The sequence below is a fragment of the Cydia amplana genome, chromosome 24, assembly GCF_948474715.1.
Source record: "Cydia amplana chromosome 24, ilCydAmpl1.1, whole genome shotgun sequence".
Lineage (NCBI taxonomy): Eukaryota > Metazoa > Arthropoda > Insecta > Lepidoptera > Tortricidae > Cydia > Cydia amplana.
This window is the reverse complement of record NC_086092.1, coordinates 9549730-9565943: the sequence shown is the minus strand read 5'-3', so window position 1 is coordinate 9565943 and position 16214 is coordinate 9549730. Positions and strand designations below refer to the sequence as shown.

Below are 16214 nucleotides of genomic sequence, written 5' to 3'. Positions count from 1 at the left end.
ACGGTAGTTAGAATAGACAAGTCTCGAAATGATTTGGTATATTAAAATCGTATCATGTTTATCGTCTCAGAATGCGCTCCGAGCGGGCGAAGACTTTAAGGCTTAATTTCGTCTCCCGACTTATAACAGTTATAACATGTACCAATTAATATTGTGCTCCCTGCCCCTGGGGACAGCTAGGGGCACCTGACTCTGTCGTACAATATACATATTATATGTATGGCTGCATAAGATACTGTAATACCAGGGAACTTGAGAAAGGAAGCATATGAAAGTATTCGTACAGAGATATTTTAATAGCTGGTCTAATTAATTTTCATATGTGTGTGGTGAACTGTGGTGGTTAAAATCGTAGATTCAAACCTCGGTTGTTGTGCTGTATACCTAGAGCATAAACAGAGATGTACAAAATGGTTTTAAAAAAGCATTTAAATACAAAATGCAAAATACTTCAGATTTACTATTTCAAATGCAAAATACCAAATAGTTTTGCGTTTTTTATTTCAAATGCTAAATGCAAAATAGGTATTTTCAAAATACTTTTTCAAAATAAAATACCTTTTGAGCAAATCTCAGATATTTTTATTTATTTTAGGTATTTATCATGAGAAATAGAGACACAATGCCGAGCCGAACAAAAACGTCTAATATCATAGCATGGCACCTTATGCATGACATTTTGGTCATATTTATCAGTACGCGTATCAATAAATTCTGTTATGATATTAATAATAGTCCGTCGGTTCCTCTCTTTGCGGCCCTGACCACCGGCAGCTTGGGCCTTGCCCCGCTGCTGGCGGCGCCCTAGGTTAGGTTTTTTATAATGTGTTTATAATATTTTTTTATATTATTTTTGTAAGTGTTTTTATATTTTAATTTTATATACATATTGTAAAAAACCAACCTAAGAAGAGAAATAAATAAAGGAAATAATACTCACTTAAAATAATGTAAAAAACTAGACTAACGAAAAGAGAGCCATGGCTCCATTTTGTGACTTGTGTGGCCATTTATTTCGGTTGATTGTGCATCTAGTTCTTATTTTATTATTATTACACTTTTCTTTTATTAATAACATTTTTTAACATAACTGGTATTGTTAAAAAGTGAAAAAAACTTCAGTTTTTATTTATTACGCTTTTTAAAAATACCAGGGGGCCGACTTTTGAATTTCGATCGCTCGATTTCGTCACTCGAAAATCGGTGGAAAACGGCGAGATGCTGATTTTTGAAATACGAGCGATATAAATTGTGAATTTAGTGGTATTGACCACTAGTTTTTGATTCTATTAGTAGAATTTACATGCCTAGTAGTGGAGATATTACTGAACGAAATACACGAAATCGAGCGGTCGAATTTCAAAAATCGGCCTCCTGGCGCTGGCGCCAGGCGCTAGCAGGCGCCTCTATCGGTCAAATTCGGCAATACAAGCGTCATTCGTTCATTTCATTTTGTTTGACTGGTAATGTTGGCTAAACTTAATCACAAAGTATTTTGCATTTTGAAATGAATATTAAAAATGCAAAATACGTCTCGAAAAGTATTTCAAATAAAATACAAAATGGTTTTTACTAAAAGGCATTTAAATGCAAAATACAAAATAGGTATTTTGCATTTTGTATTTGCATTTTAAATAGAAGTATTTCAAATAAATCGCATCTCTGAGCATAAATAAGTTTTTGGCAAAAATTTAATTTTTGGTAGATTGTTTTACCTGTGCTGAGTTGAAGCTGTCTACCAACTAAGCAATTGTCACAAAACTGAGGGTCGATGGCACATCCCATACAATTATGTGACGGTTAGTCACGCTTTAAAGTAAAAGTTAAAATGAAAATGGCCATAATATATATAATGGAAATATTTACTGACCTAATATGTGATAACCTTTAATATATCTATAATAATTAATCTTTATCTCTTCCTTGTCGATACAAAAAGGCGGCAAATTTAAAAATGTATGCGCGAAGCCTTGATCTCCCATAGTAAATATTATGAATTACGCGCTTTTTTCAACTAGGTAACAACTTATGGTTTCTGCCGAAGGTTGTCGCGAGTGACCATCATGTCGTGGTGGGTGTGGTGCGCCGCCGCCGCGCTCTGCGCCTGCGCGGTCGCTGAAGAGAAGCGCGCTGAAAGTAAGTCTGCAGCATCCTTACAGGTGCCGTGAGGGACTGCCATGCCGTCAGTGACCGCGACTAGCAGTGAGTGACCGCCATGCAGTGAGTGGCCACCATGTCCTGGTGGGTGTGGTGCGCTGCCGCCGCGAGTAAGTCTGCTGTAGCACTGTTATAAGTTGTAGTGCGTGACCGATACGTCGGGAGTGACCCATCATGTCGTGCTGAAACGAAGCTCGCAGAATGTATATAAACGACTTCTGCACTAGGTACAATTCCCGTGATAGGAATGTGGTTTCTGAATCTTTTTTAAATTTTGAATTAATAAGTAGGTACCTATATTGTTGCAGTGTCCCCCCTTCCCTTCGTACTGGGGTCCCGCTACGGCCGCTCCCCGAGCCCGGCGGCCACGCAGCGTCTCCTCGCTCCGAGAAATGACAGGTAAGTACCTTAATAATTATATAAATACGGTCTATTAAGTAGTTAATGTTGAGAAATAAAAGAAAATTTGAAAAACTCACTATCTCGGTGTAATAGTGTCTACTAACTAACCAAACTAAACTATGGACCCAAAGTCTGGAAAAAAATACAGTTATAATCTATGACAACACAACAGCGAACTTGGGGGCAATATTTTAATCAATTTACGCTTATATAAATATGAATAAATTACGAACGTAGGCAAGCTTGAAAACGGAGCCATATTAGGCGCAGGTACCTTACATAGATAAGTATTATCCGCTAGACCCAGCTGGTCCCCTTGTGTGCAGGTTCTTCATGGGCAGCCGCTACGGCAAGCGCTCGGAGCCGGACCCTGCAGGGCCGGGCACGACACGTGTGCGTCCGCTGTTCTGCGAGTACACGGGGGTGCCGCAACTGTACCGCTGCGAGCGAGCGCCGCCTCTAGACACGAGGTATGTTCGGAGCCGGACCCTGCAGGGCCGGGCACGACACGTGTGCGTCCGCTGTTCTGCGAGTACACGGGGGTGCCGCAACTGTACCGCTGCGAGCGAGCGCCGCCTCTAGACACGAGGTATGTTCGGAGCCGGACCCTGCAGGGCCGGGCACGACACACGTGCGTCCGCTGTTCTGCGAGTACACGGGGGTGCCGCAGCTGTACCGCTGCGAGCGAGTGCCGCCTCTAGACACGAGGTATGTTCGGAGCCGGACCCTGCAGGGCCGGGCACGACACATGTGCGTTTAAAAAGTGCGAGCACAAGTATAAAAGTACAAAGTCGATGATTTAGTATAAGTATGCCAGCTAAGCCAGTACCGTTATTAAATATTATAATCGCTTTTATTATAAAATGAACTGAATCATTATTCTATGGAATTTTAATTATAGTCAGAATGACATGTTGCAATAAAAATAAATCAACGTTGCTTGCAAACTGATAATAAAGAAACACACTATTAATTAATATTGTCTACTTAAGGTGTGAGGATATAAATTAGTTATATTACGATTTTGAAATTGCTTGCTTAAGTCGATATTTAATCAATCACTAGCACTGGTAAGTTTTAGCCCAGTTAGACCGCGCGGGCTATGACATTTTAGTATCCAGGCTATTAAACACCTGTCGACCTATTTTCTATGACTGTAACAAAACAATTACCTGTTCACAGGAGAGGCTCTGACGAGGGCGTAGAAGACTAATCTCCCTGCCGACCCCGCTTCCCGCACCTCCTACGATCATTCGGCTGTCTCACTTCTGCACGCCAAATATCAAACACACGCAACGTATCAAATACAAAACATACACTGTGGACGATTCTGAAGACACATATATTGTTTACTAGTGGTGGCTTGTCAAACTACTCAAACTTTGCCTAACGAGGTTGTCAAATAATTTGAGCTCCAATCTCCATCCCGGACCGCGCAAATGCCACCGTGGTCTTCGTGGTCTTCGGGTCAAATAGTTTAGAGATTACTAACCCATGGGATCCGAATTTTTTGGATACCTCGCTACGGATTTTAAAAAAGAGATTATATAATCAACTATATAATAACGAGTAAAACAGTAAAATTATTACAGTGCAAAATAGTGCACTGTAATAATTTTTCAGATTTGGCGGCCCATGAGGGGAAGTTCACCCAAGATGTGTAGTGGGTAAATCAGTCAGATGGTAGCGGAAGGAATGCGATTGGTGGCTCCTGGAGTGATCTGTGCTATAATAATTCATATTAGATAATATCCCCCTTCAGAACCCAATCCCTGGTGTTGCAAAGCGCTCGCTTTCTCAATTATAAAAAAGTGTTAACTGTAAAGGAATCCTCATAGCCACTATAACTGTTTTTTATACTTTGTATAGCATTAGCAAGAACTAGAAAGTCATGTCGGACTCTTTATATGGTGTAATAAATTATATTATTTTAATGATTTGCGCGCAGGCGAGCTGCATAAGATATATATGAACTGTTTAAATGTCGGTGCACAATGTCAATTAAATCTCAAGTCAAGTTTGTTAGAGTACGAATGCAATATTAACCTGGTTATCACACTTTCGCCGCAGCCGGATGGGGTGACGGCGTGCAAGCGAGACAGCGCTATGCATTGTCTGTATGTCTATAGCGTTGTTTTACTCGCACACCATCGCCACATTCGTTTGCGGCGCCAATGTGAAGGCCGCCTAAGAGTAAGAGAGCGCTCGCGCGGGGGTGAAGGCTGGGCGCTCCCGGTGGCTTCAGCGGGGGTTGGTGGTTGTGGGGGGAGGGGGGGAGGGGCATGCTCGTGCGTCGGTCACTGTTGTCTTATTTTTACACTGTATGTATACTGTGCTTTAAACTGTCTACATACAATTACTCTGTAACTGTATACGTGTGTGGTTATTAAATAGGGTTGTCACACAATTTGCATTTTATATTTTGAAGGACCGAGAATGGACGCAGTAAAAAAGTATTTCGTTCATATAACAACATTTTATGTAAGTCAATAATGTCCAACGCAGGGCATGTTAACGTTAACTCTAAGTATTATTAGATAAATTATAAAAATATTTATTATAAGTATGATGTTAGTTACTTGTTATATAATAATACGGGCGGGCGCCTTGGCCATCGTCTCTCCTTGTTTCGCAATATAACTTGTATATGTTGTCTCTGTCGACGGCCCGGCGCTCGCCCGTCGGCGCGTCGCGGGCCTCGACGTTGCGGCAGCGACGCGCCGACCGCCCAATGGAAGGACTCTGCAAATATTTAAATAAATCGGAATCAAACCGTACTATTTGTTTTAATCACAAAACCGTTTTCTTAACTTCAGCGTAGGTAGGTAGGTACAGAATAGAATATTGTCCCCTAGAGCTGCGATGAGCGAGGATAGGTCACTGAAGTGATTCTATTGGTTCTTAACAAACACATCCCTCGCTACGCATCCTCGCACATGTCTGATGGTGGACACGCAGCCTAAAGTGGTGTGTATAACTTCCCGTAAAACTGATGGTCTTAGCATTAAAAGGTCCGTTTATAGTGGCATCTGCAACAATGATCATCAGGTACAGTCAGAACCAAAAGAAGCGTTACAGACTGTGCTTCGTAACTTTTGTTTGATGCACAGTCTGCCATGCATTTCATGCATGTATCAAAAGTTAGAGAATGGCAAGTAGTGATGTAATCTACTTGCCATTCTCTAATAGCTTAACAAAAATAGGTAGATAAGTCCCTGTATGTAGAACATAAAATACCTATAGACTGTGACAGATAGGTATTTTAGAATGCAAATTGAAGAGATATATCTCTACTCTACTTGGAAAAGAATTCAAGAATGGCAGATACTTCTGGCGCGTCGTTTCATCCTACCTCTGCATTGATGCTGACTGTAGTCACCTGCAATAACAATATTATCATAATAATCTTCGAAGGCCACTAAAATATGTGACACTACAAATAAGATCGTGTCAGATGTTTATCAATCAATCAATCAATATATTTTATTTCGGACCATGTCCATAGTGTTAGTGTACATTCCCTTAATCTTACGTTAGTGGGACTTATACTAAATTACCTATAATAAATTATAAACTACGTCTCGTTTATGCGGCCTTCGTTGTGTAACATATATTATTGCAGGTGACTGTACTAGTACTAGTATGAAGACTGTCAGCTGTCAGCCCGATTTGATAATATCTGACGCTCAACTATATCAACTATAAATCTACTCGTACGGATCTATGATGGAGCCGCAGGCGCTAGGATGATCGATGCGATCCCAATAACAACCCCGTGCTGGCGATCCTGAGGGATTAAGGAATACTGCCACTTAAAATGGTAACAATACTAACAAAACTGTACACAAATCAGTTTCCATCACATGCCCATCAATATTTATATTTATATTTAATATTAAGTTGTAAGAGTTGAGTGCGGCACGCCAACAAACTGGTTACTCCAGTTTGGCGCATTTATTGTATATACAGGGTGGTCCAAACCTTGACGTCTAAAATTTTTTTTAGATTCCTCACGTCGTGGGCTATCAGAATATACCTCATGTATGTTAGCCGATTTTTCGTAGTTTTCGAGTTATGATTTTTTACTTTTTACTTTTGTTATGAAATTCCGGGGTTCCGACGGACATACAGGACGGCTAAAAAATAACTGCATTCCCGTTGCCAGGAAGGTTTTGGGATTATACTGAGCAAATTTGATTATGGGACCAACCCCGAAATCGGCTAACATACATGGGGTATATTCTGATAGCCTGTGTCTCTTTCACAGACCGAGAAAAAAATGTATGAACCTACCTACTTATAAACATGTTTATATTTCAAGCATTTGAAATGGACATACGTTTTTTTATAGGGCACGTATTTAACCGGTCAACTAATTAATCGAATTTGGGTAGTTTAAAAAAATAGAATATAGAATAGAATAATAGAATAAAAAAATAGTTCTTTTTGCTGATGACACATCATTACTTTTTAAGGTTGATCGGAAATCTACCGATTACAGTGTAATTAATAGCATACTCGTTAATGTACTTAACTGGTTTACTATGAACAATTTGCTTCTTAATGCTAAGAAAACCAAATGTATTAGATTTTCTTTGCCGAATGTTAAACCAGTCGAATGTCGATACTAAAATACTTTTGAATAATGAATGCTTAGAGATGGTAGATAAAGCTCTGTTTCTTGGTTTAACATTGGACAAAAATCTACAATGGAGTCCTCATATCGGAACACTAGCTAACAAATTAAGTTCGGCCGCTTACGCCGTGAGGAGAATTAGACAATTGACTAATGTTGAAACAGCTCGCCTTGTTTATTATAGTTATTTTCATAGTGTAATGTCATATGGTATTCTGGTTTGGGGCAAAGCAGCTGACATACAGACTATATTTGTCTTACAAAAGAGAGCCATTCGTTCTATATATAACTTAAGAGCGCGTGAATCATTAAGAGAACTTTTCAAAGAAATTAATATTTTAACTGTAGCTTCCCAATACATATATGATAGTATTATTTATGTTATTAAGAATCTAGACTCCTTCACTAAAAATTCTGAAATCCATAACTTTAACACTAGAAATAAAAATAAGCTTGCTATCAGAAAGTTTCGTGTCCGTAAGGTACAAAAGTCATTCGTTGGGCAATGCATTCATTTTTATAACAAGTTATCTGAGGATGCTTTAAGATTACCCTTTCCAGCTCTTAAGAATTACTTAAAAAAGGCTTATTACAGAGTCGAGGATTACTTGACAGACAAACATGCATGGTCCAAACCAGAAACTAATAAAAAGTAGTAGCAATTAAAAACATTGTATTATGTATAGAGTTATAGGTGACACAGCTCAGGTAAGCAGGAAAGCACATCAAATATTATTTGTCGGTAATTCATAATAATCAATCAGATTTATATAATATGTTTTCCCATTTCTTTTAATAACTTTATTTTCTTTTCCTTTTGTAAGAAATGTTGTATATGTAGGGTAACTTAATAATAACCCATATGTGGGTAGCTAGGTATCCTTTGTCTCAGAATAAATGGTGCGCGTTCAATACGTCTTTTATTTGTCAGTGGCGAACGAGGTAAAAATAATTCGAAAAAGACAGTGTAATTGTAATTCAACAAGTTTAAAACAATGTCAGTGGGAAAGTTGCGTGAATTTGATATGAAAAGTGGCAATTGGACTGCGTATTGCGAGCGAGTGGAGATGTACTTCCTTGCGAACAAGGTGGAAGATACCGTTAAGTTAGCCACGTTGATAGCGGTCATGGGAGAGGAGGCCTACGAGTTATTATCAACCTTAGCGAGTCCGAAGAAGCCCTCGCAATTAACTTACGCGGGTGCCGTCGACTTACTTAAAAAACATCTGCAACCTAAACCTTCTATTTTGGCCGAACGATATAAATTTCGGCAGCGACGGCAAATGGAGGGCGAACTAGTAGCGGATTACGTGGCAGAACTTAAAAAGTTATCTTTACATTGTGACTTTAAAACGACTTTAGAAGACAATTTACGTGACCAGCTAGTGTGCGGCATAAGAAGTGAAAATACGCGGCAACGACTTTTCGCGGAGGACGATAAATTAACCTACGGCAAGGCGGTGACACTAGCGTGCACTTTGGAGGCGGCCGAACGGGATGCCAGTGCAGTGGACCCACACCCGACCACCCCTGTCGATGTGAACAAAATAAACATAATGTTTAAATGCATGGCTTGTGGTGATACTCAACATAAAACGGAAAACTGTAAATTCCGCAACTATGATTGTAGTTTCTGTAAAAGGGTCGGTCACTTGCGGAGGATGTGTCCTGAAAATCATGTTACGGGTCAAGAGCCGAGTCTGAGACGACGAAATGAAATGGGGGAGGATCCCATGCGCGCGTCACGCGGAGCGAGCGTGAGCGGCGGCGGGCGGCGCGGGCGCGGCGGCCGCGGACGAGGCGGCGCGCGCGGGCGCAGGGTTACTGGTGCCTACTGGATGCAGGAGCCAGTCGACGAGACGACCACTTCGGAGCAGTCGGGCGTGACTGTTGCTGATAGTGATGATGATGGTGATTACGATGATGAAGAACCTATGTACCAGATGTCCTTGGCAGACTATAAACCGGTGTGTATGTCACTTTTAGTACAGAATAGGCCCTTTCAGATGGAGGTTGATACGGGATCGGCTCTGTCTTGTATAAATGACGATACCTATAGGCGATGTTTTAATGATTTACGTATAAAACCTTGTCGCGTAAACGTTAGGTTTTATGACAAGTCTGTAGTAAAACTTCTGGGATATTTAGAGGTAAAAGTCAGTCACAACAATATTACGAAAGTATTAGATCTGTATGTTTTAGACGGAGCTGATAGCGCTAATTTATTAGGTCGACAATGGCTATTCGAGCTAGATATTAGAGTCCCTAAAGTAAATTCAACGTCGGTATTGCATAATAAAGAAATGGACAAAAGTGTAATCATAAACGACCTTATTTCCAGGCATGAATCACTGTTCGATGGCACACTGGGCCGGTATAACGGCCCGCCGGTGCAGCTGAGCGTGCGCGAGGGCGCTGAGCCGATTTTCTGTCGCGCGCGACCTTTGCCCTATGCAATGCGTGCGCGCGTCGACGCCGAGCTGGATGCCATGCTGCGCGCCGGCGTCATCGAGCCCGTGGACCGCTCCGACTGGGCCACTCCTCTGGTAATAGCGAGCAAAGCGGATGGCGATATACGTATATGTGCGGACTACAAGGTAACGCTTAACCGAGTTTTACATGTCGACAGATATCCGGTTCCAAAATTGGATGATTTGTTTAGTGGATTGAGTAATAATAAATATTTCACTAAACTAGATTTATCTCAGGCGTACAACCAGTTGGTTTTAGACGAAGATTCCCGTGCTTATACGGTTATTAACACCCATCGCGGACTTTTCAAATATAATCGCTTAGTTTTTGGGTTAGCGTCAAGTCCGGGTATTTTCCAAAAGTTTATGGTTAATTTATTAAGGGACATTCCGGACGTTGTGGTATTTTTTGATGATATATTGATAAAGAGTAGGGATTTGGATAGTCATGTCAAAGCTATTAAACAGGTTTTTACGGTATTACAAGCTAGTGGGTTAAAATTGAAAAAGAAAAAGTGTGATTTCTTATCAAGGCAGGTAGAATATTTAGGGTTCATTGTTGATGAAAACGGCGTGAGAGTCAACCCCGATAAATTAAACCAATAGTGAACATGCCACATCCAACCAATACCACAGAACTAAAATCATTTTTAGGAATGGTCAACTTTTATGGCAAATTCGTAAAAAATTTGTCAGGGTATCTTGGCCCCTTATATGAGTTGCTCAAAAAGGGTAGGCATTTTACATGGGGTAAAATACAGAACGATGCTTTTGAGTACGTCAAAAAGTTACTGTGTAGCACAGAAGTGCTAGCGCACTACGACATGACACGCACCACGGTGGTGACTTGTGACGCATCCGCGCGCGGCCTTGGGGCAATACTGGCTCAACGTTTGCCCGGTGGGGGGGAGCGCGTCGTCGCGTACGCATCGCGCGCACTCACCGCGCATGAAAAACATTATAGTCAGATTCATAAAGAGGCACTTTCCATTATTTACGCTGTGGATAAATTTCATCAGTACTTATACGGAAGGAAATTTATTTTGCGCACTGACCACAAACCTCTGGTGAGCATTTTCGGGCCCAACACCGGCGTACCCGTGACGGCAGCGAGTAGGTTACAAAGGTGGGCAATTAAATTATCAGCGTATGATTTTATCATTGAGTATGTACGTACAGATAAAAATACGGCCGATGTTCTATCGCGATTAATTAAAACGCATAGGGAGGAAGCGGTTGCCGAAGAGGGGGAACTGCCCGAGCAGACATACTTGCATTTTGCAACGGAGTCGTTGCTTTTAGATTATAAGGTCTTAAAACGAGAAACTAGCAAGGATCCCATTTTAAGTCGTGTTTTAGCTTACTTGTCCGACGGCTGGCCGTCAGACATAGAAATTAATGAACTTAAACCTTATTTTAATAGGCGGGATGAATTATATTGTGAGCTTGGATGTATTCTATGGGGTCGTCGCGTCGTAATTCCATCGTCCTGCAGGGAACGGGTTATACGCGAATTACACGAGGCGCACATGGGGATAGTAAAAACAAAGGCTTTAGCTAGGAGCTATGTGTGGTGGCCGGGCGTAGACGAGGCTGTCGAAGCGCGGTGTCGTGCGTGCGCGGTGTGCGCCAGCGTAGCCGACGCACCGGCCGGACACGTGCCGTGCGCGTGGCCCTGGCCGGACCGTCCGTGGGCGAGACTTCATATCGACTTTATGTCAATTACGGGTCTGACTTATATGATCACCGTAGACGCCTGCTCGAAATGGATAGAGGCCACGAAAATGAAAACCACCACCGCGCATTCGGTAATAGCGGTATTACGTGATATGTGGGCGCGGTTTGGGCTTCCAAAGCAGTTAGTTAGTGATAACGGGCCACCATTTACTAGTTCTGAATTCGAAGAATTTCTAAAGCGAAATGGTATCGAGCACGTCTTTTCATCCCCATACCATCCAGCTTCCAACGGAGCTGCCGAAAATGCCGTAAAAATTTGTAAACGAGTCATTAAAAAAGCTCAAAAACTGAAAGTCGACGTCGATGTAGCATTGAACAGATTTTTGTTAACTTATAGGAATACGGAACATTACACGACTGGTGACAGTCCAGCAAAAATTTTACAAGGTCGTCATTTGCGTATGCGACTCGATCAAATAAAACCGGAGCGCGCCGCACGTGTCGGTGAGCACCAGGCGCAGGCGGAGTCGCGGGCGCGCGGCTCGCGGCGCCAGCTGAGCCCGGGGGACCCAGTGTGGTACCGCGATTACCGTTCTAACGATAAATGGCTCGCGGGACAGGTTTCTGAGAAATTAGGCAGTACAGACTATACAATTAAATCTAATGTTGGAACCGGAATACACAGACATATAGATCAGTTAAGACGTAGGGTGTCCGAAGTAACTGCAAGTGTACGTACACCGCCTGAACCCGCGAAACGTCGATCCAGTAGCTCGTTTGTGTTGCCCGAGGAGGTGCCCGAGCCGGAGTTAGATAGCGGCGAGGGCCCGATGTCGCCGCGCCCGGGGCCGTCAACCAGCTCGGCGGCGCAATCGCCAGTTGTAGCTCCACGGCCGGCCGGGCCGACCCGGGCCGGGGTGCCAGAGAACAGTGTTCATGCTAAGGGTGCAGCAGGGAATGTAGGAATCACGGAAGCACCATTACCTAATTTACCAACCGCCTTGCAATCCAAAAGAGTTGTGAAACCTCCCGTTAGATTCGGTTTTGATGATTACTTTTGAAGTACCTATAATAATACAAAGTACTTAAGTTAAATATGTATTTAGCCTTGTATAACTTTTTCATAAAATTTGCCTAAAATTAAGTATAATAGTTGTTATTGTAATTTACCTATACTACTATCATGTATGTATTATGCTAGTTATGTTGCTTATACTACTAATATTCTTATATAATAACATAGAAAATATGTTACCTAATTGATAAGATGTTCACATGTTTTTTGTTGTAACCAGTATGAAATCAAGTGAAATAAGTTCACAGGATCGCCCTTGTGCAGTTGAAACAAGGTTTAGTTTTGTGTAACCGAAGTGAAAGCTAATTACGATTATCTTTACTCGTAATTATAATTAAGTAGTTAAGTAATCTACCATATATGTATTGTAGGAGTGTAGGACTAGTAATAAAGGTGGAGGTGTTGTATATGTAGGGTAACTTAATAATAACCCATATGTGGGTAGCTAGGTATCCTTTGTCTCAGAATAAATGGTGCGCGTTCAATACGTCTTTTATTTGTCAAATTTGATATGTTTTCTGAAAGAGCTACGAATTTGTATGATTCCATGTACATATGTATATTTTCTAAATCAAATTTCTATTACACCTTATGTGTATAATTGCATGAATTCTATAGTAATTTAAATTGTATTTTTTTTTTCCTTATTTTCTCGTAATGCATGTTAATTATAAGATGTAATTATTTTTGAAAAGATGTGTCCCGCCGAGTTTGTTGCCGGTCCCATACTTCAACTTCAACTTCAACTTCAACATTTATTCAGCAAATAGGCCACAAGGGCACTTTTACACGTCAACATTGAATTTACATAAAAGCAAAATAATAATAATTATACATCAACAATTATTAAATACAACTACAACTACCAAATCAAACTAACGTAATACAATTACTTAGAGATGTATAAGGTCTCTTAATGTCGAATTACATAAAAAAACTATAATAATAATATTAAAATAAAAACAAAACAGATACATGGAAAAAAAATCTAAACTTATTTAGAGGTGTAAATGTCTCTAAGTGTCAGAACTAAAAAATAACATAGTTTATCAAATTATCCTTAGAGATGTATAGGGTCTCCAAGAGTCACAATCCTGTATGATTAACACATTACGAGAAAAAAAAAAACATACGAGAACCGAATGAGGCGTCTCACTGCAATTAAATTAAAAAATAAAGTTACTAAATATATTCGTGTTAGCTTAAACAGACCCGTCTCCACAAACAGCACCCGTTCACGAGTACGACGCGTATCTCAGCCATCGCCTCCCTCAACCTTCATTCGGGAAAGTGGCGACCCGATCAACGACGCCACCGTAAGCAAAGACTTTTAAGCGAGCATGACATGTTCAAGCTACCGGCGTATATTAATATTAAAATAGTGATAACACTTAGCTGTGAGACACAGCATTTTGTGCTCGTATGTTACATAAAAGACGGTATAGCTTCACATAATTACTAGCCTAAATTGACTTAGAGATGTAAAGGTCTCTAAGTGTCCGAATCATTAAAAATATAAGTATGTACAATAAAATAAAAATAATAAAATGAATAAATACTTAGGGATGTAAAGGTCTCCAAGTGTCAGAATCATTAAAAATAAAATAAATAATTACTTAGAGATGTATATGGTCTCCAAGTGTCCAAAACTAAAATTAAATTAAACAATATAATCAAGCGAGAACATGATTGTCTCATGTGTCAATTCTACTGGACACTAGCATATTGAATTTACAATGAAAAAACAATATTTATTGAACTCTTATCATACTATCGAAATCAAGCTACAGGCTTAAAGGCATCTCTATCGTGTATAAAATCATTTACAGTGTAGTACGCCTTACTTAACAAGGAGCGCTTAATGTGTGACTTAAATTTGGTAAGTGGTAAATTCGCTATGTCAGTAGGGACTTTGTTATAAAAACGTGTACAGTTCCCGACGAAAGACGTACTAACCTTACGGAGGCGGTGGGATACCCTCCTCCAATTGAGGGGGGATTTAAATCTTCTCGGGGCAGAGGTGTGAGGTTGGAGCCGGTCTACCTAGCTATATTTGACGTTCATAAGCGCATTGTAATTATGCCTACTTGAATAAACTATATTTTATCTTATCTTATCTTTATCTTTAGAAATGGCTACTAAAATTAATAGTTTGGCAACAAAAACGGAGCCTTAAAATATGTAAATATGAGTTGTATTTTAATGCCGTTATAGCTTTTGATTATTTTTAGGCAGGTAGCAAGTATTTATTTGGCAACTGAATTAATATATTGGAGACCATTTATGAAGCACATTTTAAAAAGAAAACGGCTATCTACCTATTAATTAAAAAATGAATTTCTTTTAAAATATTTTGTTTGGTCATTACACGGTCAACCTAACACGCTCCTCCTCGCTTCGCTCGTCGTTGCACCTATCTGTTGACTCTAGCAGAACACAGTGGTAACTATTGAAATTAGTAATTAAAAATTTAAAGATCTAAGAATGGTATAATGGCCATTAGGCGTTTCACGATTAGAAATTTCGACTATAAGTTTTTTTTTTAATTTATTGTTATATAAAAACACATACATAAACAGTAACAAAAATTTCGCCAAACTGTAGAACAGTTTGTTGGCGGTGCGCTCTTATCTTTTATCTTAAATTAAAAGTTAGTATGTACCTAAATCTAAAACAAGCTCAAATAGAAGTGTACAGAAATACAAACAAGTATAACTAGTTAAGGGGACGGTATATGACGTTTTCGATTTAGAGCTCACTTTGTGCAATCAATTTGTTCAAGAAATGTTTAATAACTGCATTAAATTATACGTAAATTTGTTCACGAAGAAGCCGTGTACCGGCTCTTCACGGCATAATATTTTTTATTTGCTGTAATTCTCTACAAATCGACACTAAAAGTATCCAAAAATCAAAATATGGAGTTCCGTTTGAGCAACACGCATTACAGTTTTGCCTTTAACAGTAATTGAGTTGTTGTGTGATTTTGAAAGCTAGATAACTAAACTAGCAAATTATTATCTACTTATATTTTTACTCACAAATACAACACAGAAATTCAATCCCAAATGTAAACTTTCGTACAATTTCCATACATTGACGACATCACTCAAAATTCTTCTTCGAGTCAGATGGCCGCTGGCCTTGGATCGAAGCAGACGTGTACTTCGTCGTAGCTCGTTTTTGACATTATTTAGACATTTCATCATATACGCATACGAAAATGTATACCAGTAGATAAATTGTATTTCAAAAAATAGGGTAAATAAATTTATTTAAAATTTGATTTGTTGTTATTTACAGGTCGTAACGATCGAAAACAGCAGTAAACTATCCTAAAACAATACGATTACAATTGAATTTAAGTAACTTGTTCCTTCAAAACCCGCTTAAAATGAAAAAAGTTTAAAGACTCGTTTTACTGATTGGGATTGATTTTCATTATGCTGGTATCAATTTTGCGTCATTAAAAAAAAGTATATGACTTCTGTACGTCAATGACATTTGATGTCAATTGTAATCTTGTATTTACGTTAGAGAATATTATATATTCATTTAAATATTACTTACCTATTAATACGAAGCGTAATTCGTTTAATACCTGAAAGTCTTAGTGTCTACACCTACTTTGTTGCCGTTCGTTCCGTCTATATGTGTGCGATTACGTGCTGTTCTCAATAATCAAGAAACAAGCCATAATCTTCAAGAATAAAATAACAGCAAGACCAGCATTTAGTACTAACTAGTTTTTGCGGATTTGGAGACAAGAGATGAAGCTTACAGGCTAATACCGCTG

At 39.7% G+C, this 16214-nt stretch overlaps 1 protein-coding gene across 2 annotated transcripts; it reads left to right on the top strand.

Annotated features, from left to right (window-relative positions):
- The first annotated feature begins 2048 nt into the window (after positions 1–2048).
- Positions 2049–3837, top strand: LOC134659299 (RYamide neuropeptides-like). Of its 2 annotated transcripts, XM_063514952.1 has the most exons (4): positions 2049–2136; positions 2466–2556; positions 2886–3029; positions 3742–3772. In XM_063514952.1, the coding sequence occupies exons 1-4, from the start codon at positions 2064–2066 to the stop codon at positions 3770–3772; spliced, it is 339 nt and encodes a 112-aa protein (XP_063371022.1). In that variant the 5' UTR covers positions 2049–2063. The 2 variants fall into 2 exon arrangements, 1 of the variants encoding a protein (XP_063371022.1); XR_010097793.1 differs by lacking the exons at positions 2049–2136; positions 2466–2556; positions 2886–3029 and adding an exon at positions 3155–3267 and having other exon boundaries at positions 3742–3837.
- Positions 3838–16214: the final 12377 nt, after the last annotated feature.